Genomic DNA, 25,569 nt, shown 5'->3' on the forward strand with positions numbered 1-25,569 from the left:
ACATTATTGTGAGGTTTTGTATTAGTGTTCCTAAAAATAGATATACCGGCCCCCAGACACATTTTTCTCTCTAAATGTGGCCCCTGAGTCAAAATAATTGCCAAGGCCTGCTGTAGACTATTCAATGTCATTGGTGTTTGCAAACGTGTCTCCATTTGTGTTCTTTTTCTTACTTACAGCACTCAATGACAGCACGGATTGATTCACACCGTATTTGTGCTTGTAAACGGCATAATGTGATATAAATACACGCTTCCTCAAAATGTCAATTTCACTCATTTATTAACAAAACTGTTCCACATTAATAAAAGGATAATAAATTAAAGGAAAATATTTTGTTTGCTTCACAACACCTCAGTCACCTTTCATTAAGCATATCTCGCCTTATAACTGTGGCTATGACAACAGATCGATTCTTAGTTGAGGGAAGTTCTTAACATTATAATTTAGCTTTGACAAACGCTCGCTTTTTTACTTTCATAGCTCGTAATAACTGTCCGTAATTAACATGTAATCTAGCGCTGATCTCAAAGTTTAGGTCTAGCATGTACCAAAAGGTTAGAAAACAAAACTTTAGCTTACATTAGTTAATTTGTAGGGCTAGTAATCTCTGTGGTTTACCTTACATAAGACTTAAGAGAGCCGACTGTCCAATTGCGAAAAGCTGGATTTCCTTTTTGCATACTTTGCAGCAGGCTACACGTGGATTTGGTCCACGTTTTATCCAAAGTTTGTATTTGTCATTTTCCATCCAATGTTCGTTAAAACGACAACCTCCCGGCATGATGGACCGATGCACCACTGTCCTCTTGGGGGCGACACATAGCCGCATGACAACAACCTAATGTAAGGGCTCGTGCAAACGCTTTTCAAACGCTTATTGCAAACGCTTATTTACAGTAAGTCATTCATTTGACTTAGTCATTATTTTGACTTTGTAAATATTGACTTACTAAATATTGACTTACTAAGACAAAATAATGACATACTTAGTATCTCAGGTAACTAGGACTGTTTTGTGTTTTGTTTTTACTTTACGGAAAAAATATCAAGATATATATCGTATATTGCCATTCAGCATACGGAGCGGAAAACACAACCAAAAATTGTAGGCTTCTTCAAGCGACGAAGCCGGCCTACTTCACCACAGTCTGTAGTCTATTGCCCACCAGGCAGCGATAAGATGGAGACGTGACAGTGGCGACAGGCCAAATTACACTGTTCCTTACACCCACCCAGCCCCTTCCCCCTGGAGAGACACCACCTTAACCACAAATATTCTGGGGGCAACACTGGAAGATATTTTAATCAAGGACAAGGCAGAATAAAATGAGAGCCGACTGTCCTATTGCGAAAAGCTGGATTTCCTTTTTGCATACTTTGCAGCAGGCTACATGTGGATTTGGTCCACGTTTTATCCAAAGTTTGTATTTGTCATTTTCCATCCAATGTTCGTTAAAACGACAACCTCCCGGCATGATGGACCGATGCACCACTGTCTTCTTGGGGGCGACACAGAGCCGTATATACATGACAACAACCTAATGTAAGGGCTCGTGCAAAGACAACAGATCAAGCGTGTAGCTTTCATTTTTAAGGAAACTCATTTAATTTTTTTCCATTTTATAATTAGCCTATTGAGTCAGACTGCCGAGAAATATGATGAACATTTCCAAGCATTTCACCCAAAATTCAAGCATTTTTCAAACCTTTAAAACACAACATTAAAATCCAAGCATATTCAAGGTTTTAAGCACCCGTACGCACCCTGAAACTTTTGCATCGTGCCAAATATTCCTTCGTGTGCAAATCATGTCTCGGCCTACGAAGGCTTCATTTATTCATTCCTTCATTTTGCATGCCATTTTGGTGACATCACTTCCTGTATACACGGGAACGGCCATTTTGAAGAGGCGGGGCCCCCTACATCACATCCTGTTTACTTCCATTACACACGAATGCAGCCATTTCAAAGAGCTTTGAGGCGAGTTTATTTCCACAATATAACAGTATAACTTCGGGTTGCTTGACCAACCACTGAGCTAGCATTTTAGCTACTTAACCTCCGGTTGGCGGCACCTTCAGTCCAAAGATTTTATAAGCGAAGGGGTCTTTGTTTCGCAGCAAGTATTTAAGACCGAAAAAGATGCCACGGAGGACCTTTATTACAGCGAAAGAGAAGGCACTACCGGGACACAAGCCAATGAAGGATCGCCTCGCACTGCTAGTCTGGGCTAACGCTAGCGGTGACTGCGTGAAGTCACTGCTTGTTTATCACTCCGAAACTTCCAGAGTGTTCAATAATGTCACAAATATTCCCAGACACAAGGGTTGACAATAATTTTCCTTTTTTGGTTTGGGAGCGCATTAATAAGGCGTTTGTGTGTGTTCAATGTTGTTATTTAAGCATGCTGTAATGTTGTGTGGTTTGGATAAAAAAGGGATGGTTGAGCATATATAAATATATATATATATATATATATATACAGTATATTTACAGTATATATGTATGCATGTATACAGTAGACATATATACATACAACATATGCAGTATATGAATATATATTATATATAAATATATATAGTGTATATATACCGTATTTAGATATAAACATATATATGCAGTATATATATATATACAGCATATATGTATATATGTACAGTAGATATGTATATATACATAGTATATATATATATATATATATAGCATATATACATATGTATATGTATATATATATATATATATATAGTATACATATTATATATACATTATATATTTAAATACACAGTATATATATACATATATATATATATACACAGGTAAAAGCCAGTAAATTAGAATATTTTGAAAAACTTGATTTATTTCAGTAATTGCATTCAAAAGGTGTAACTTGTACATTATATTTATTCATTGCACACAGACTGATGCATTCAAATGTTTATTTCATTTAATTTTGATGATTTGAAGTGGCAACAAATGAAAATCCAAAATTCCGTGTGTCACAAAATTAGAATATTACTTAAGGCTAATACAAAAAAGGGATTTTTAGAAATGTTGGCCAACTGAAAAGTATGAAAATGAAAAATATGAGCATGTACAATACTCAATACTTGGTTGGAGCTCCTTTTGCCTCAATTACTGCGTTAATGCGGCGTGGCATGGAGTCTGTTTCCTGGATCTCAGGAAACAGAGTGGACCGACACCAGCAGATGACATGGCACCCCAAACCATCACCCAACCATGCAAATTTTGCATTTCCTTTGGAAATCGAGGTCCCAGAGTCTGGAGGAAGACAGGAGAGGCACAGGATCCACGTTGCCTGAAGTCTAGTGTAAAGTTTCCACCATCAGTGATGGTTTGGGGTGCCATGTCATCTGCTGGTGTCGGTCCACTCTGTTTCCTGAGATCCAGGGTCAACGCAGCCGTCTACCAGCAAGTTTTAGAGCACTTCATGCTTCCTGCTGCTGACCTGCTCTATGGAGATGGAGATTTCAAGTTCCAACAGGACTTGGCGCCTGCACACAGCGCAAAATCTACCCGTGCCTGGTTTACGGACCATGGTATTTCTGTTCTAAATTGGCCCGCCAACTCCCCTGACCTTAGCCCCATAGAAAATCTGTGGGGTATTGTGAAAAGGAAGATGCAGAATGCCAGACCCAAAAACGCAGAAGAGTTGAAGGCCACTATCAGAGCAACCTGGGCTCTCATAACACCTGAGCAGTGCCAGAAACTCATCGACTCCATGCCACGCCGCATTAACGCAGTAATTGAGGCAAAAGGAGCTCCAACCAAGTATTGAGTATTGTACATGCTCATATTTTTCATTTTCATACTTTTCAGTTGGCCAACATTTCTAAAAAATCCCTTTTTTGTATTAGCCTTAAGTAATATTCTAATTTTGTGACACACGGAATTTTGGATTTTCATTTGTTGCCACTTCAAATCATCAAAATTAAATGAAATAAACATTTGAATGCATCAGTCTGTGTGCAATGAATAAATATAATGTACAAGTTACACCTTTTGAATGCAATTACTGAAATAAATCAAGTTTTTCAAAATATTCTAATTTACTGGCTTTTACCTGTATGTATGTATGTATGTATATATATATATATATATATATATATATATATATATATATATATATATATATATATATATATATATATATATATATATACACAGTATATATAAACTCTAGGGCTGCAACAACTAATCGATTAAAATCGATTATAAAAATAGTTGGCGATTAATTTAGTCATCGATTCGTTGGATCTATGCTATGCACAGAGGCTACTTTTTTTTTTTTTTTCAATAAACCTTTATTTATAAACTGCAACATTTACAAACAGCTGAGAAACAATAATCAAAATAAGTATGGTGCCAGTATGCTGTTTTTTCCCCCAATAAAATACTGGAAAGGATAGAAAAGTAGTTTGTCTCTTTAATCCGATTATTAATCGATTAATCAAAGTAATAATCGACAGATTAATCGATGATCAAATTAGTTGTTAGTTGCAGCCCGAATATACTTATATATACAGTATATGTATATATATATATTTAAAACCATATATATAGTATTTTTTATATATTCATATATATAGTATTTATACATACATATATACAGTACAAAAATACATGTATACAGTATATATATATATATATGAGATAGGCTCCAGTGCCCCCCGCCATCCCGAAGGGAATAAGCGGTAGAAAATGGATGGATGGATATATATTCATCCTCCTTAAGACGCTTTGCTTGTTGGCGGCCAACTTTGCTCCAATTTTACATACATGTGCATGTCAGTACTCTTAAATTGTGTACAAAATCTTACAGTGGGTATTCAGCGCAAGTGCAAGATATTTCCAGTGAATTTGTACTGCAATATGAGTAGAAATATAATAGCACTGGGCAGCCTTGTGCATGTTTCGACAAAATGGAGTAGAAAGGGGGTCTCGATGCACGTATTTTGGTATTTTCCAAACAGTATTTGATGTATTTGTCCAGTGGTTCTTCAGCTTTTTTTTTTTACTAAGTACCACCTTAGAAAACACTTGGCTTTCCAAGTACCACCATGAGCAACAATAGAATACAGTAGCGTATAGTAGGCATAGGATACTTCATTAAAAACAAGGCAGAGGTTTTATTCAACAAACACATTTAATATGTCGGCCACTGTAGCATTACACACATTTTTAACAGTAACAATGTGTTGGAATAATTGATTAAGTTATTTGGCGTACTACTAGATGGAGCCTGCACCACAGTTTGAGAATCAATGTATTCGTCATTGTGCAATGATGACCAGGCAGATCAGTCTCGACTACCGGAAACCGCCTCATTTTGGAGCTTGTCCAAAGTGTCTGGGCGGACACTCCTTGCCTTTCATGTTGCCATCCAGAATAAAAAAGTTGAAATCATTATTTTACCTTCCGATGCCCCTCCCCATTCTTGTTCCAACTGCTTTCGCATGTTTAATACCGCTGCCTCTACATGTCATTTTTTCCAAGAAGACGCGTAAGACGGAGAAAAGTTGCACGATTGTACATAACGTCACCAGGATGCAGTTCTACAGCAAACTTTTTCCACTGAGGGCCTTTTAGTGAAAAATCAGAGGATGCTGGGGCCATTTTGTTATTCTACATTATGTCAGTGCTTCTTAACCATAGGGCAGGGCCCATTGTTTGGACACTGGACTCTCACTGTGTTGTTAGATCTACAATGGACTGGACTTTCACAATAATATGTCAGACCCACTCGACGTCCATTGCATCCAGTCTCCCCTAGAGGGGGGGTGACACCCACATATGCGGTCCTCTCCAAGGTTTCTCATAGTCATTCACATCGACGTCCCATTGGGGTTGTGAGTTTTTCCTTGCCCTTATGTTGGCTCTGTACCACGGATGTCTTTGTGGCTTGTGCAGCCCTTTGAGACACTTGTGATTTAGGGCTATATAAATAAACATTGATTGATTAATTGTTTGGCCGCGAGCGCCTCTTAGAGGGCTGCAAAAAATATCTGTTTCTCAGTTGAAGTCTGTATTGGTCACAGCAGTACGTAGTTGTAATACACTTTTTCACCACTTGTGGCAGTAATGACAATCTTAAACAAACAGAAGCAGCCTGGAGCTTAAGTCATACAAGTTTATGACTTTAAAAATGTAATTTGCACTTAAATTTTATTGACTGTTTATTTACATAACATTATCATTTACTGATTTAGTTAGAATTTCTATATTTTAGCAAAGCGTAATTCCATCCATCCATCCATTTTTCTACCGCTTGTCCCTTTCGGGGTTGCTGCATTCGGGCGGTAGGCGGGGTACTCCCTGGACAAGTCGCCACCTCATCACAGGGCCAACAGATAGTAATTGCATGATAATATATTTTTCATCAGTTTTTGTGTCATTTCTTTTGCAGAATATTTGATTAGTCTTTGTTTCGTATGCAGCCTGGCCCAAGCCTTGATAATATTTGTGATTAGGACATGCTTTCATATCATTTCTCCTGCATGTTGGTTGGATACAGAGGACTGTAACTATTGAATATTATTTAAAATCAAGAGTAAGATTACTAAATCAGTGTTTATATTTGAGTGGAAAAGTTAGCCACTGTGTCCTAAAAGATTAAGAACCCCTGCATTATGTAATTTCCAACCTATGTAGGTATGTTACAAAGTTACTGTATCCTTAAAGAAAATAAACAACCTTCATATCAGCGTTGTAAAATAACATACTCATAAATTTGGTCATTTTTGTTTTTTTCATTAACACATATTTCAGCTTTCTTTTTATAATTACCGGTAGTTTTTAACTGCAAAATAATGACTTTATTTCCATAATTTTTGGACATCTTTAATTGTCCGGATGGCGCCTCATGGCTGTTGGCTTGACCCTTGGATGCCAAATGCAGATAGGAAGGTCATTTAATCAAGGACCAGGCAGAAGAAAATGATACAGGTCGTGCAAACGGCAAAGTGAGACATGAACATAAGACAATGAATCAGCGTCCAGAGGTAAGCGATGCTGGTCAATATACCCTTCTGATGGGCAATCAGGGACAGGTGAGGGAAAATAGCACTCAAGAGCAGGGGTAAAGTCACTGCAGGACAAACCAAAACAGGAAGTAGAACAAAAGAGCGCTAGACAGAAATAAACACTAAACCAAAGAAAAAACAACACCAAAAACGGTGACATCTGTGTGGCAGGTTTTGGGTTTGGTGTGAAAAATTCAAGAAACTTGGTCAGACATCAACCTTTCGTTGGCGTTCTATGTTAATCCTTTGGAAACTCCCAAACGTGGTGAATGTTAGAGGTCCCGAAAAGGGTCACAGTCATAAAAGTAAGTCATATATTGATTTATTTTTACTTTCAACACTTAAATATTTGATGCGAACTAATTGGAGCCTTAAATAGGTCAATAATTCATAACATTGATTTTAAGTTTTTAATAAAATTCAGCACTAAAGATCTTGGGGACTTAAAAAGTGTTCACTTTTTTTCCCTTTCAACACTTAAATCTCCAGATAAACTTCATATCTATTTGTTGACGTTATATCCTCCTGATTACGAGTTAGTATGAGGTAACAAAGCCGTAAAAGTTGTAGTTCGTCAGCACAACAAGCAGGTTGCCTGCGTGATAAGTGGTGGTTTGTTGCTGTGGACGCCACCGCATATTAATAAGCCGCCACCCAATGAAGTGACCGACAATAGTCCCCCTCATTAAACCAAACACTCCTGCAAAGGCCTGCTGTGGGCCAGAGCGGAGAAATCCACAACACAAGGTGTGGAATTCCAGGTGGTGCGTCTTTGAGCACCCACCAGGGGCCCGCGCTAGAAACCTTTAGCACCAAGTTGCTTCCAGATGTGTTTGTCGATGCAGCGGTGAGTCACGTCACACAAATAAATAGTGTGAGGTGTTGTGCAGCTATGCTGACTCATAACGGAGACATATGGGTCAAGGTACACACCACTTGTGGAAAACCATTAGAAGCACGCGGGTTAGAGACGCCCCTCTTCCACAGTGATGAAAGGAGGAGCAGCACCTCTTCTGCACGCCTCTTTTGTTTATTTACTTTCAGAATTACACCATGCTCCTCTTGGACCATCTTCCAAAGGGTTTTCTTACGTTTCCTTTCTATCTACGCGTGTGGTCTCTCGGCCTTGTTTGGCTAACACATGCACACGCATTGGTGCACGCACACTCCCATTCTACGTTCCTCCTGTGCCAAAACTCCCCTTTGGCCTTCCCTCCACCTCTAACTAAACATCGCAGGACAGCAAAAGGGAACTTCAAAGTGGCCGGAGGGGGTACTTTTTTTCTTTTTTTTCCCCCTCCTGGCACTTGTCATCATCTAAGAGACTGCCTGCTCCCCTTATTACTCTAATTGCTTCCAACTGCTCCAGGAGGCTTTGATGAAGCATGCTGCAAGCACCTGTTGTTGCACAGAGGAGCACAGGTGGGTCTTATTGGCGCAGGAATGGGGGCTGTTTTTCCACTTCGAAAGAGCGGGGAAAAAAATCACACACTCACCTAATACGGGGGAAGGCATGTAATGCAGTGATTACAGTCAGGGAGAATTACAAACAAGACAACAGAAAAGGGGATGACCGGAGTCACTAGTGAAGCGCTCTGGCACCATCTTGTGGCAGCAGTGTGCTAGAAGTCCAACAGCTGCAAAGACAAAGACATTGGATTTATGTTAGTATATTTACATACCTGCATGCATAGGCGCCGATTCCGTGGGTGCTTCGGGGCCCGAGCACCCACGGACAATGCCGAGCACCCACTGGGATTGATGGCAACTTTCAATCTTTAAATATTTTTTGACTTGCTGCTGTTAATTTTGTGGTCGATAATGAACTAATGTCAATCATCTTGACTATGAACACACTGCAAACTAGCGAATGAAGAGCATACTTACTCAAGAGCCATACACGTCACACTAAGGGTGGCAGTATGAACAATGCCAACACTGTCATAAATATGTGCCATATAGCAGATGTTTGACAGTTTATGACATTCATACCGACAGCCATCAGACTGCATAATGCATATGTTCCTTTCGACTGTACATGTACTGTAAATGTATAATGTATTTATATTATTCACATGTGAATAATGCTGTATAATAGACTGTATTTATGTTATTCACATGTGAATAATGCTGTATAATAGACTGTATTTATATTATTCACATGTAAAAAATACCTAAGTGTTTATTGTCTATTGTGAGCGAACTGTGGTGCTGAATTTCCCCCAGGGATCAATAAAGTATGTTCTATTCTATAGTGAAACCACACTAAACAACAATGACAAACACATTTTGGAAGAATATTTGCACCCCATCACAGCATAAACACTACAGAACAAATTCCCAGAATTCCCTGCAGCACCAACTCTTCCAGGACGCTACAATATAAACAAACACCATTGGTGGATCTACACCAAACATCCACTGTAATGATACCACGTACAATAGTGTATCTAGTCGATACTACTATGTTTACATCTGTATTTTTTAAGATCACAAAATCTTCTTTCGTTTTTTAAAAAATTCATATTATGTTTATAAAGTCAGGAAATATGTCCCTGGACACAGGAGGACTTTGAATATGACCAATATATGATCCTGTAACTACTTGGTATCGGATTGCAACTCAAATTTGTAGTATCATCCAAAACTAATGTAAAGTATCAAACAACAGAAGAATAAATGATTATTACATTTTAACAGAAGTGTAGATAGAACATGTTGAAACAGAAAGTAAGCAGATATTAACAGTAAATGAACAAGTACATTAATAATTCATTTTCTACCACTTGTCCTTAATAATTTTGACAAAATAATAGAATGAGAAATGACACAATATGTTACTGCATATGTCAGCAGACTAATTAGGAGCCTTTGTTTGTTTACTTACTACTAAAAGACAAGTTGACTTGTATGTTCACTATTTTATTCAAGGACTAAATTGCAATAGGAAACATATGTTTAATGTACCCTAAGATTTTTTTGTTCAAATAAAGCCAGTAATGACATTTTTTGTGGTCCCCTTTATTTAGAAAAGTACCGAAATACTTTTGGTACCGGTACCACAATATTGGTATACACACACACACCAAGCACCCACTGGCAGAAATGTAGATCGGCGACTATGCCTGCATGAGTTTATCACAAAAATAAGTGACAATCAAAAAAGTGCAGTTGACAGTGGTGACAACTACTAAATATAACTACTGTACATAAATAAATACATTTAAGATACATTTACCAGGGATGTAACGGTATTGTAAATACCGCATTATTGCGGTTTCAAGCTCCTCATAATAATGCCATGGGGTGTGACGGTGTCAAACAAAAACTTGGTATGGTTAGTTTTTTTTCTGGCACTTTTGCGTTGGCCGGTCTGGACATAAACTGCACAGCGCATCCGGCTTGGTGGGGATGTGGAATGCCGTAAAAGAGAGAAAAGGAGAACGCGCGCAGGAAAAGTGTGTTCGTAGTCAATAAGAGGAATTGTTTTTAATGGACATTTCCTAAACATTTCATCAAAATCCATCCATAACTTTTTGAGTTATGTTAACAGACAAACCCTGGCAAATACATAACCTAATAAAGTCTGCGTACCAAACCACTACCTTCGTCTCGAGCGTTTTCAAGGCGACACAGAGCGGTTTACGGTGCAACGCTGCAGATGGAAAGCATCCCGTAGCAGCACGGACTCTGCATGCCGCGGGAAATATGAGAAGCTACTTGATAAACCCTCATCCGGAAAAGATAGTTCAAGCCAGTGAAGCTAAGCATTATTTTTTTTGAAGTATTCACATTATTAAAAGGTAAAATGCTTGCTGACTTTTCTAACAAACATAATTTTCCAAACTGATTTTAAAAAAAAATGTCTACCACAGAGGACACTGCTTCTCAGACAGCATAAGTTGAACATTATTGCTTTACACTTGTTGCACTGGATGTTTACATTGTCACTTTAAAAGATACTCAACTGTAAGGTTTTTGTTATGTTTGCTTAAAACAGCTGATGTTTTCACACAACTCTTAGCACTTGAAAATATGTGTTCGTAGTAATGCATTAATATAATTACAACATTTAAGCATTATGTTTGTGCCACTTCATTTTACACAATATGACATTTTTAAGTTTGTTTGTTTTTTTTGGACAATTCCACAATAATATCATACCGTGAAATTTTCATATGGTTACACACCTAATATTTACATTTAAGAGATACCAAAAATTAAAACATAAACAAGAAATAAGCCTTAAAATTACAAAAAAGCTTAATAAAATAGATATTATAATTTTACACTTTAAAAATAGTCAATTTTTTTATGACAGTGTCTGTCTGAACTATACCGTACATTCTTTGAATGGGAAGTAGCGCCATCTGGTGGACGAATAAAAAATAATTAAAAAAGTCCAAATTGAAATCTCAAAGTAGTTATATTATGATTTTTTTTTTTTACATTTAAGACACCTTCTTACGGTCTATTTAACATGTAATGATGGTGCTTTGGTCCATATTTTGCATACATTTTGTTTAATTTTGTAGGCGGTCTTATTATTGTGCCGGGCCCCCTTCGACTGGGTCTACACCCCGTCAGCCATGTTGTAGTTTTAGCGCTTCCATATAGATTCTACTGACAGATAAGGTATAACTATACTCTACTTTTAATTTGAAATTGCGACAGCGGAAGATTATAGCATGCATGTGCATGTACGAGCCAGTCTGCCCAACAACAAGAGGATAGTAAAAAATAAAGACTGACTACAACTGAATGAAAATGGCAGACATGTGTCAAGCTGTTTAGGTAAACCTCGACTATATATGCCGATATCCGCTGTCCTAACAAAATATTTCATTAAAGTCTTAAATTTGGAAGAAAGCAAGATTGTTTTATAAATATCTTCGCCTTGCCTCCATGGTTTCACATTTTGGGGACTTATAGGTATCCCAAACACACAGAAATAGGGACCAACCGGCTAGAAAATTTGGTTTTGCATAATAGGACCCTTTTAACATAAAGGATGTTATTAGTGCATAGCTACATACCAGCTGAGGTAGGATCTTTTCAAAGTGTTCGATGCCCACTTGGTCACAGTCTTCACTTCCAGCTTGTTTCATCGATCGCACAGCCGCTTCTGCCACAATCAGATGATACACTTATCAACTAATTCATAATAATAACATTTATACCAGGGGTGTCCATACTTTTCCCACTGAGGGCTGCACACTCCAAAATCAAAGCATGCGGGGCCATTTGGATCATTTTCATTTTCAAAACCAATACATTTATTTTGAAGGTTTTCCCGACACGCTCAGCTGTTTTTAGACACTTCACACCAGTAAACTAAGACAGCTCTGACAGGGCTAAAGTGTCAGCCGAAACTGTCAGCAGATTAGAAAACCTCTCTTACACACACACACAATGTCTGAATACAAGAATTTTGAACATAAAAACAATATATATATATATATATATATATATATATATATATATATATATGTATATATATACCGGTATATCCATCAAGTTTGGTCTCAGGGACCGGGAAGGGTCTCAGTTGTAAAACATTCAAAAATAAGTCGTACATTAATCTTTTTATTCAACGTTTAAATCTCAGGTCTATTTGTTGATATAACAAATTATTTATTTTAGGCTTTATGCCCTTTTTGTCAAAACCCTGTTTTATATGGCAAACACACAAAATATGCAATATTTTCCCCAAAAAATCTTCAAAGTGGAATATTTGATGTGAAGTAATTGGAGCCTTAAATAGGTCTATAGTTCCTAACATTGAATTTAATTAATTTACATTTTTTGAGCAAAAACATTAAAATATTGGACATCCAAAACAGTCCTACTCATATGTTTATAAATAAATCATACATTTAAAAAAACATTTTTACTTTAAACGCTTAGGTCCCTACCTCAACTTTAGATCTAACCAACGAGTTGAAGTTTGTATTATTTTTTTCATGTTTTTTTTTGGTTGTTTAATGAACTTTTTGTCAAAGAAAACTTTGGTTTTATATGGCAACACAAAATATGCAATATTTTCCTCAAAAAATCTTAAAAGTGGAATATTCAATGTGAAGTAATTGGAGCCTTAAATAGGTCTATAAGTCCTAACATTGATTTTAATTAATTAAAAACATTTTTTTTAAATCACAAAAATATTGGAGATCCAACACAGTCCTACTATACTCATAATTGTTTTTTTTTTAAATCCTTTTTTTTTTTTTTTTTTTTTACTTTAAACGCTTCGGTCCCTAGATCAACTTCAGATCTATCGAACGACTAAAAGTTTTTATTATTTTTTCATGGTTTTTTGTTGTTGTTTAATGAACTTTTTGTCAAAGAAAACTTTGGTTTTAGGTGGCAAACACACAAAATATGCAATATTTTCCCGAAAAAATATTTCAAAGTGGAATATTTGATTTGAAGTAATTGGAGCCTTAAAAAGGTCAACCATTCGTAACAACATTGATTTTGATTCATTTATTATTTTTTTGACCAATGACGGCTTTAATCAAAAAACAAAAACAGCCTTCATGGCAGCTTTGTGTTATTAAAGTCAACATTGCAACTTGTTGAGTTGAATTTGTTCTCGTTACATTTCACCTGTTTGCTCTTTTATTCCAGGTTAATATGTGGTTGTTTTTTAAATAGTATTTGTAGAATTCAGTGGCAGGCTGTGCGTTTCCCACCCAGGCCTTCAGTGATGTCCGACTTCAATGATTACCTCTCAAAATACCATAATTGATGTCACCACATGACCATTGCTGGAGAAATACTATACAGAAAATACATTCACGCCCTACTGTGCATTGAATCACATCAACAGTGTACACAACGGGTTATTTTCTGCCGCATTTAAAAATCAGTTAAAACGCATCAGCAATTAAAACATATCTTACGTGGTACTGTCAAAATTAAAATTGCAAAAAACAAATTAAAAGTGAAAAAATTTAATATTTGACCTCACAATTAGTAGGACCTATTCGACGCCGATCCCCATGTCATCGCCAGAACAGCTGAGCTAGCTTACAAGGTTGGCCGACATCGTCTCACAAGATGTAGTTTCTCTTTAAATATCCTTCTTGAAAATGGCCTTGCAAATATATATCTGCCACCTAATCAACGTTTTGTTCTCCTTCTCTGCTATAACGGTCTGGCTACGTCGCAACACTTCCCGCTTCCTGCTAAATTGAAACTTGTGAATGGATACTCACTTTGGAATGACAACTCAGTATTCATTCTAGGGCTGGGCGATATGGCCTTATTTTAATATCGCGATATTTTAAGGCCATATCGCGATACACGATATATATCTCGATATTTTGCCTTAGCCTTGAATGAACACTTGATGCATATAATCACAGCAGTATGATGATTCTATGTGTCTACATTAAAACATTCATCTTCATACTGCATTAATATATGCTACTTTAAAACTTTCATGCAGAGAAGGAAATCACAACTAAAGAAATCACTATTTTTTTCATACGGGGTTGATCTGGAAATGTTTGCCTCGGCATTTTGATGGTGTGGACGTGTGGCACCGAACGGAGATGTTGACGTGCGGAGTAAGCACTCTTCATTCTCTAGCAGGTGACTTTTCAAATGATGCTACATATTAGCAGTAATGCTACTTTTTATAGCAACGCTTTCGCCCCACACTTGACAAATTACGGTTGTCTGTTCGACATATTCCCACTTGAAGCCAAACCACCGCCAGACGATGGACCCCCTGATGTTTTTTGGGGGAATTAATTCTTCCTTCATTTGTTACCAGGTTCGCACCTTCTTTCTCTTGTCTTCCCACTCGCATCACAGCTAACTTTAGCCATGCTGCTACCTCTCTGCTCAAGGAGGGCGTATACGTATGTGACGTATGACGTGACAGTATGTGACGTGTGTAGAAGCTGCGCTTGCTGTCTGTGAGAAAGAGACACAGGAAAGAGTGAGGAGAGCCTGTAGTGTAATGCCAGCAGCTAAAAGCAACTGCGTGAGAACGCATACTCGAATATCACAATATAGTCATTTTCTATATCGCACAGAGACAAACCCGCGATATATCGCGCATATCGATATATCGCCCAGCCCTAATTCATTCACAGTCTTGTTAACATCAGTTTACCTAGATAGGCTACTGTCAACAACTTGTGATCTGATTGGCTATCACAACTGTTTCTCAACTCTGTGTTCTCAAATTCATCCGCTAACGGTCCCGATGAGTATCCAACCACAGGACGCGCAAACATCACGTTCAACGTGGGGCCATCTACAAGGCCTTACTGACAACAACTCGTGGTCTGATTGGCTATCGCAACTGTCTATCAACTGTATGTCCCTGATCGCTTACAGTGCACAGACGCCCGCATTGTTGATTCTGAAGGCCTTTAGCAGATTTGGTACAGCATGGCAACATAAGCTAGCTGAATTCTGATTGGATACAAACTAAAACTAAAAACAACAGCACTGGAAGGAGCATAATATGACATGAAGAGAATATGAATACTTTTAGATATTTAGGGAAAGTAAATTAAAAAATAATTTCATCTTTAATTATGAGCATGATTTCTGGTTATGTTAGGCCAGCAGAGAAGGCCTTGCTGGCCCTGACGGCACACCACTGGTAGAATTTGCCACGGACCGTTATAAAATTAGCCGCGGGCCACAGTTTGGACACCCCTGATTTAAACACTAGTTCAAATAGAAGCAAGGTAGGTAAAGTGTCTTGCCCAAGGACACAACGGCAGCGACTAGGATGGCGTAAGTGGGGTTCACACCAGGAACCCTAACGTTTCTGGACAACCCAAACACCATCTGAGTGAGCCACGTCGCCCGCACAAACAAACCTTGAACAAATATTCTCAGCATATCCGCCATGAGCAGTGCAGCCTCGCCACTTACTGTAAAACAGATAAAGGTTGACATGAAGAATGACAACAATGAACGTCAAGGTAACTTTACACAACTCACATCTGGTTTTGTCCTCCTTGAAGCAGCTTGATAACAGTTTGCTTACTGTCTCCTGTGGGTTAGACACAATGAATTCACTGCTCATTTTGTTTTTATGAAGTATGTTTTAACAACAAACAACAGTTTAGACACCGTTGAGTACATGCTAGCTACGCTAAAGCACGCTTTTGTAGACCCCAACCACACCTCATATCAACAACTACTGCATACCATAAATAGCCTAGTTAGTTTAAATAATTACGTATATTATATTTATTCGTGGTTCACAAATACACAGTTAGTTGCCGCTAAACGCTACGTTTTATTCTTAATTCAAGATGTTGAGGTTTGACGTGTTGGCGTAAATGCCGAATAACACTTGACAAACACGTTTATTTCTAGGCGGAAAGGCTTTATTAACAGTCCTTTTAGTTTTTACAAAATGTAGCTAGCAAACAGAGAAAGGCTCGTAAGAAGAGACGCTACCTTCTTAAATGTAACTTCCGTGTCTTTTTCCGCCATGTTGTTGATGTTTTCTTTACAGGAACTTGGCGCTCGACGCTGTGATTGGAGAACGATCTATGACGCAATCAACTTGCGACAATAGATTTTTTCTTGAACAAGTTTTCCACCGGGTTGTAGCTGAGATAGACTCCAGCACCCCCCGTGACAAGCGGTAGAAAATAGATGGATGGAAGTTTTTTGTTTTGTTTTATTTTATTTGTATTTTATTGAACAACAAACATACATTTATAATGCGCACAAAAGTCAAGGCACTTTCAACATCAGCGAAACATGTCAAGGAAAGAAAACAAAACCAATTACAGAGAGAGTATTACATAATAAATAATAATACAAAATATGAAAAAAGACAACAAGGGCTACCGAAATCACTTTAAATGTTTTTAACAAAGATATCAATTTAAGCGCTTTTGTACTCTTAATCATCCTCCAACATTTGATTGATAATTGTAAACTATTAAGCCAATTAGAAAATGTAGGCCTTACATTCATAAATCGACATTTATGTGGGGAAAAAATTGCCTGGAGCATAATAATGTTGACAAAAATTTATTTGTTATAGTCGTTTATAAAAAAATACCACATTTAATCTTTTCTATAGAGAATGGGGACATCTACACACCCTTGTCTCTCAGCCAATCTGTAATATCCTCCCAAAACACATGTACACTCTCACATTCCACAAACAGATGATTGACATCCTCTACAGAGCCACATATATAACAGCCATCAATCTCCATGTTAAATTTAAGTTTAAAAAAATCATTTGAAGGGTATATTCCATGAATCATTTTAGATTGTATTTCTTTAATTTTGGGAAGAATTTTGTATTGAACAAGTGAACACACAAACTTTTTCTACATAAATGTTGATTTATGAGAGTAAGGCCTACATTTTCTAATTGGCTTAATGGTTTACAATTATCAATCAAATCTTGGAGGATTATTAAGAGTACAGAAGCCTTTAAATTGATATATTTGTTAATTTTTTATAAAAGTGATTTAGGTAGCAATTTTTTTCTTTTTTCTTTTGTATTTTTTTCATATTTTTTATTATTCCATCCATCCATCTTCTTCCGCTTATCCGAGGTCGGGTCGCGGGGGCAGCAGCCTAAGCCGAGAAGCCCAGACTTCCCTCTCCCCAGCCACTTCGTCCAGCTCCTCCCGGGGGATCCCGAGGCATTCCCAGGCCAGCCGGGAGACATAGTCTTCAACGTGTCCTGGGTCTTCCCCGTGGCCTCCTGCTCCTACCGGTCGGACGTGCCCTAAACACCTCCCCAGGGAAGCTTCCGGGTGGCATCCTGACCAGATGCCCGAACCACCTCTGGCTCCTCTCGATTATTATTATTATTATTTATTATTATTTAATACTCTATCTGTATTTGGTTTTGTTTTCTTTCCTTGACATGTTTTGCTGATGTTGTGATTTGCTCAACCTGATGTGTAGATTTTTGGTTATGTTGAAAGTGCCTTGACTTTTGTGTGCATTATAAATCTGTTTGTTGTTCAATAAAAAAAAAACAAGTGAACACACAAACAGTATAAATTGACTATATACAAACAAATTAAGGCACTTCCAAAACATTCCAACATATATTCACAAGGTTGAGCAATAAACAAGCAGAGACTAAAGTAAGAGACAATTCAAAAATATAACACGTAAAAAAATGCTAAATAAATGAATACAAATAAAAATGTGCACATCTAAAACACCTTAAACTCATCCAATAAAGATTTAAGGGCTTTTCTATTTTTAACTATTTTTAAGATTTTATTAATAATTTGATATCCTTAATCCAGTGGGAGTAGTTCCTGGAGAAACTTGTGGTTGTTGTTTTCCCCAACTTTATTTCAACAGTAATATGATAGAGAAGTTTTAACACTCTGAACATAAAAATAAACACGTCTTCTACAAATTTTTTATAATATGTACATAAAAAATAATTTTCTCTAGAAGTAGCCCGATCACGATATTGAAACAAAACTATTAGAACGAAAAAATAAATAAATAAAATCAATTCAAAAGAAAATAGAACAAAAAACTATCAAAAGCTTCATATACCAGATTACTTTTTCAATGTGTTCTAGATATTAATTGTTTATCTTTCTGTCTTGATTTCATACAAATGCAGTTTTTACAATGCAAATAGGTGTATTTCATGGAAAAATAAAATACGGCAATTTGCTTATTTTCATTTGGACACATATCTAAAATGTATTATATGTTTGTATTTCTCCACCATACCTTTGCACAAGGTAAAACATTGAAATAAATGTTACAAATAGGTAGGTAAAGATTATATGAGTTCTCACAGTCAGAAATGGCAATGAATACATGATTAAAAACAATTATTTTCTTTACATTTATTAGTTGTAATGTAGTATAAATAACTGTTATGTTGTCCATGGATGTTACAACCAGATTGTACCAATCATTGTTACTTAGAACATAACAATTATTTAATTTCAAGCAGTTATTCAATTTAATGTAGATTTTTTAAATATAATTTTTAGATTGTAAATGTTATTTTATTCCAGTTCATCCTCTGGCCATTGAGATCCTTCCAGTAAGTAGCCAGGCCAATGGAACGACATGGCCAAGGCGCAGCAGCTCCGGCGTCAAACTTGTCCTCTAAATCGTCCTCTAACTAAAACAAAAAAAAGGTTACAAATTATCAAAAATGCAAGGATTATTTAACTACAACCTCACTTTTAAACTCACAACCCGCTTGACCTGCACTTGGGTAAGGGCCTGCCCAGTCGGCTCTGTCTGCTCTGTGAAAACCTCACATAGGCCGCCACTGACTGAATACTGCGGTACTTTTGAATCTGTAAATCATTGAGTTAGAGGTCAAATTTGTTGAAAATCATTAGACTAATTTAGTGCATGGAAAGTACAATATTGTCAGACTTTACCTTACATTCTGTGACAATTCCCCATTCTTTAAAAAAAAGCACCAATGCATCCCTGATTCAAATAAGCGTTCTGTTTGTTTTTTGGTTTTGTTTTTTACAAACAGTTCATGGTCCTATCGAACAGTTTTTTTCCAGTCAATCACAAAAGCATTGATTTGCAACAAAATTACTCTTTAAATATTTTCTCCCCAGATTCAACTTGGTTGAATTTAGTTCCTAATTGTAACTCAATCATAGTAAATGGTCTGTGTTAATATAACACTTTACTATACATGCGACAATACCCACAGTGCTTTACACAGTGGTGTGCCATCAGGGCCAGCAATGCCTTCTCTGCTGGCCTAACATAACCAGAAATCATGATCATAATTAAAAAAAAAAAGAAATTTTTAATTTACTTTCCCTAAATATCTAAAAGTATTCATATTCTCTTCATGTCATATTATGATCTTTCTAGTGCTGTTGTTTTTAGGTCAGAGTTTGTATCCAATCAGAATTCAGCTAACTTATGTTGCCATGCTGTACAAAATCTGCCAGGGGCCTTCAGAATCAACAAAGCGGGCGCCTGGAAGCGAATGGGCACATACAGTTGATAGACAGTTGCGATAGCCAATCAGATCACGAGTTGTTGTCCGTAAGGCCTTCTGCTGTGATTGGACACTCACTTGGGACTCCCAAGTGAGTATCCAATCACGAGTTGCGAAAACAGGAAGTGGCACAGGAGCCATATGAGCCATAGAAAGCCACAGAAAACAAAGAAGGAGAGCAACATGTTGATTAAGTGGCAGTTATATATATTTGCAAGACCATTTTTAAGAAGGATATTTAAAGAGAAACTACATCTTGTGAGAGGAGTTCGGCGATGAAATGGGGAAATGCCCGCCATTTCCAGTCAAAGGGGGTATACGGCGTCGAATGTGTGCTATAAATTGTGAGTTCAAATATTTTATTTCTTTATTTTTTCATGTTTAATATGTTTTTTGCAATTTTTATTTTGACAGTACCACATAAGATATGTTTTAATTGCTGATGCGTGTTTATTGATTTTTAAATGCTCCAGAAAATAACCCGTTATGTACACTGTTGTGGTGATTCAATACCCAGTAGTGCGTAAATGTGTTCCTGTATAGTATTTCTCCAGCAATGGTCATGTGGGCACATCAATGATGGTATTTTGAGAGGTAATCATTGAAGTCGGACATCACTGAAGGCCTAGGTGGGAAACGCATGCACCGCCACTGGCTTAACATTATAAACATTAACATTCACATTAACCCATTCACACACTGATAGAGGAAGCTGCCACGCAAGGCGCCAACCACTACGCAGCAGGAGCGGGTAGAGGTTTGGTGTTGGTATCGAACTCGTAACCCAAGCCAGGACGGCCACTCTACCCACTGAGCCATACCACCCCTATGGGATATGTATTTACTAATCGATACTACTCTCAATTTGTTGACTCAGATTTCTGTATCTTGTAATGTTCACTGGAAAACATCACTACAGAGAACTTTGGTGACGAGTGGATACGGTAAGTTTTGTTTAAAAAACATCATACTTACGGGAAGTGATGTTCCTCAGCCTTCAGCCTGCTCTACTCAAATGTTGTGGAGTAAGTCTGTATCAGGGGTGTCAAACTCATTTTAGCTCAGGGGCCACATGGAGAAAAATGTATTCCCAAGTGGGCCGGACTGGAAAAATCATTGCATGATAACTTAAAAATAAAGACAACTTCAGATTGTTCCATCCATCCATCCATCTTCTTCCGCTCATCCGAGGTCGGGTCGCGGGGGCAGCAGCCTAAGCAGGGAAGCCCAGACTTCCCTCTCCCCAGCCACTTCGTCCAGCTCTTCCCGGGGGATCCCGAGGCGTTCCCAGGCCAGCCGGGAGACATAGTCTTCCCAACGTGTCCTGGGTCTTCCCCGTGGCCTCCTACCGGTTGGTTGGACGTGCCCTAAACACCTCCCTAGGGAGGCGTTCGGGTGGCATCCTGACCAGATGCCTGACCAGATGCCTTCAGATTGTTTTCTTTGTTTAATAATAGACCTAGTGCATTCTGAAAATGTACAAATAATTATTTTTATTTTTATTTTTAAATATACACGTTGTGGTTAATAGTATTCTATCTTCATTTGTCATTTTTTATACATTCTGAATCAATGATGTGATAATGTTCATCAGTCAAATAGGTGGAATGGAGTCTGGTAGGGATTTAAAATGTTCCCAGTGGTGTTGTCATGACTTGGTCCGGGGTGTTTGCTTTTCCAGGATGCAACGGAAAGTTGGCACGGGCGAGACGGGAATGGAGGTACATGATTTATTTATATTTATCAAAAAAGGAATAAATGAAAGCGCGCACAGTGGCGGAGAATAAACTATGAAAAAACAAAAAGACTATAAACATGGAACCAAAACTTACTGTGACAAGGGACATGAAGCAGGATCATAGAGGAATGGACAGAGCATAAATGTGGTGCGGTATGGGGTGCGGGGTCGTCAGAAAAACAAACTGAAAAACACTGAACTTAAATACTACAGACATGATTAACGAAAACAGGTGCGTGACTCAAGACGTGAAACAGGTGCGTGACGTGACAGGTGAAAACTAATGGTTGCTATGGTGACCAGACAAGGGAGTGAAAAGACGGAAACTAAACAAAACATGACTTAAAACAAAACATGATAATACAGACATGACAGGTGTCAAATTTTAACCAATCAGAAAATTAAATGAAAAATAATATCAAAATCAAATTGAAGGATGTCATTAATGTAATCTACTCATTTTCCTCAACTGATGTACGCACATGTGGTTTATTCTGTACATTTGTAGCATCATCTACAAAACTTGTAAATTTGGACTCATTTCATCTCGGGCGGTATAGTAGAGTGGTCGTGCCAGCAACTTGAGGGTTCCAGGTTCGATCCCCACTTCCACCATCCTAGTCATTGCCGTGTCCTTGGGCAAGACATTTTACCCACCAGCTCCCAGTGCCACCCACACTGGTTTAAATGTAACTTAGATATTGGGTTTCACTATGTAAAAGCGCTTTGAGTCACAAAAAAAAGTGCTACATAAATATAATTCACTCCACTTCATTAATCACACATGAAGTTAGAAGGGGATACATTTTTTTTTCAGCATATTTATGTGCGCCCAGAAAATGTGTCCCATGTAGTCAGAAGTACAACACGAAATGTACAGATGATCAAAATAATTTATTTGGGTAGAGATGTCACAGGTTGAACGGAAAATTCCACATGTTGTATACTTTCACTAATAAGCAGCGTAAGTAGTAGTGTCCAAACACGAAATTGTTGCCTCTTATCTTAACACGGCACTTAAATCCGCCCCCTCCGAAGTCATGCGCGCTCTAGGGGCGGGAGATACTAAGAATTGCTATTGTGACATCCAGTGGACACATTTAGAACAGCAGTTTATTTCATTCAAAAATGTCCGCCTGTTTTTATACCGTGCGAACTCATCTCGCGGGCCGCGTCAAACAGGAACTTGAATAAACTAAGTCCAAACCTGTCATGACACCAAATTATCGATGCCTTAATTAGGAAAAACTCACAGCGACAGGAAACATTACATTTTATCAGACTTAATTTTTTCCTATTCCTTATTGTTTTAGTTCCAAACATGAACATAATACATACATAACAACAACAATAACCAAAGAGCCGAATGGGTTTGCTGCCATTTGGATGTTCAAAAAAGGAGTGAGAGGAAGTCAAAACTTCTCAAGTCCTACGCTTATTATTTCAAAAAAATATCAATAATTCAATAATTTTCCTGCTTCCAAGTAATAATAGTAATACAAATTATAATTGTAATAATCCCAAGACTAATGATATAAGACATCTTTAATTAAGAGGAGACAAGAAAAAAAAACATTTGGTAATATTTTTATAGTGTCTCATCGTTAACCTTTTAAGAATAATATTTTTTTAAATTACTTTATGTTCATGCATTGTGTAAGTTTTAATTAATGAGAATGTGATAACAAGCTAGAGACAAAAACGACACTAATCAATAGGGCTGTGAATCTTTGGGTGTCCCACGATTCGATTCAATATCGATTCTTGGGGTCACGATTCGATTCAAAATCGATTTTTTTTTTTTTCAATTCAACACGATTCTCGATTCAAAAACGATTTTTTCCTGATTCAAAACGATTCTCTATTCATTCAATACATAGGATTTCAGCAGGATCTACCCCAGTCTGCTGACATGCAAGCAGAGTAGTATATTTTTGTAAAAAGCTTTTATAATTGTAAAGGACAATGTTTTATCAACTGATTGCAATAATGTAAATTTGTTTTAACTATTAAATGAACCAAAAGTATGACTTATTTTATCTTTGTGAAAATATTGGACACAGTGTGTTGTCAAGCTTATAAGATGTGATGCAAGTGTAAGCCACTATTGTTCTTTATTTATATATATATATATATATATATATATATATATATATATATATATATATATATATATATATATATATATATATATATATATATATATATATATATATATATATATATATATATATATATATATATATATATATAGGGACGGCGTGGCGCAGTGGAAGAATGGCCGTGCGCGACCCGAGGGTCCCTGGTTCAATCCCCACCTAGTACCAACCTCGTGTCCTGAGCAAGACACTTCACCCTTGCTCCTGATGGGTGCTGGTTAGCACCTTGCATGGCAGCTTCCTCCATCAGTGTGTGAATGGGTAAATGTGGAAGTAGTGTCGAAGCGCTTTGAGTACCTTGAAGGTAGAAAAGCGCTATACAAGTACAACCCATTTATTTATATATAAATGTCTAATGATAATGTCAATGAGGGATTTTTAATCACTGCTATGTTGAAATTGTAACTAATATTGATACTGTTGTTGATAATATTCATTTTTGTTTCACTACTTTTGGTTTGTTCTGTGTCGTGTTTGTGTCTCCTCTCAATTGCTCTGTTTATTGCAGTTCTGAGTGTCGCTGGGTCGGGTTTGGTATAGAATTGGATTGCATTGTTATGGTATTGCTGTGTATTGATTTGTTGGATTGATTAATTAAAAAAATGAAATAAAATCAATTAAAAAATAATAATAAAAAATAATAAAAATCGATTTTTTTTAAATGAGAATCGATTCTGAATCGCACAACGTGAGAATCGCGATTCGAATTCAAATCGATTTTTTCCCAGACCCTTACTAATCAAGTATTACTGACCGGTGCACTGAAATGTTGAAAGACATACAACAGGAATTATGTTATGCTAATACATTACTGTACATGATACTTACTATGAAATAACACTAAAACAAATAAATTAAGAAAAAAACAACAACGTATAACCAATTGCAAATTGTTGTTTTTCCAAAATGAAGAAAATATAATCTACCGGTAATCTTGGCGTGCCAGATCCGGCCCGTGGGCCGTAGTTTGGGGACCCCTGAACTAGTCAAATAGACTTTTGCAACTGTAAAACACGGATTATAAAAACAGAAACACATAAAATAAAGCTAATGTTTAGGAGAGTGTAACGAGAGTTGTAACGAGAACAAAACATGTGATGCACCATTTTGAAACTGTGTATAAAATAAACCAACTGGAACCTGAAAAAAATGTAAAAAATTATTCAATGGAGGAAAACAGAACTAAGAAGAAATATAAAAAATAACTATAAACTAATTGCCTATGTGTACAGCTCCACTAATGAACATTGGAGTGTTACTTTCAAAGGCAAAATTAAAGTATTGCTCGAAACATAATTTTATATGGGACTTTATTGTATTATATTAAATACAATAAAGTCCCATATAAAATATGGGACTTAGTACATATCCTGGGCATGACGTTAAAGTGCATCCGGCAGTGGAGGCTCCTCTATGGGGTCTTGGGGCACTAAGAGGTTAACCCCTTTATTACTGTTACCTCAGGTGGCCCTTGGCAAAGGCCTAGTACCTGACTGCCCCCTAGCCAGGGATACGGTGAAGACCTCAACTGTGGCGCAGGCGGAAGACGGTAAATGTAAGAACCACCACAACGGCTGCGATGGCGGAAGAAGGCACCCCCACATCCATGTGGGCCCAGTTATGGGGAAACCCAAGACCTCAACGGTGGAACA

At 37.2% G+C, this 25,569-nt stretch overlaps 1 protein-coding gene across 1 annotated transcript; it reads right to left on the reverse strand.

The window, feature by feature from the left end:
* Positions 1–8,544: 8,544 nt before the first annotated feature.
* Positions 8,545–16,561, reverse strand: cenpx (centromere protein X). Its single transcript, XM_061974139.1, has 5 exons — positions 16,483–16,561; positions 16,018–16,069; positions 15,894–15,947; positions 12,081–12,169; positions 8,545–8,681 (listed from the first exon to the last, which is right to left on the reverse strand). Exons 1-5 carry the CDS (start codon positions 16,516–16,518, stop codon positions 8,667–8,669), a joined length of 246 nt encoding a protein of 81 aa, XP_061830123.1. The 5' UTR covers positions 16,519–16,561; the 3' UTR covers positions 8,545–8,666.
* Between the last annotated feature and the right edge of the window lie 9,008 nt (positions 16,562–25,569).

This window comes from Nerophis lumbriciformis, linkage group LG22 (assembly GCF_033978685.3).
Source record: "Nerophis lumbriciformis linkage group LG22, RoL_Nlum_v2.1, whole genome shotgun sequence".
Classification (NCBI taxonomy): domain Eukaryota; kingdom Metazoa; phylum Chordata; class Actinopteri; order Syngnathiformes; family Syngnathidae; genus Nerophis; species Nerophis lumbriciformis.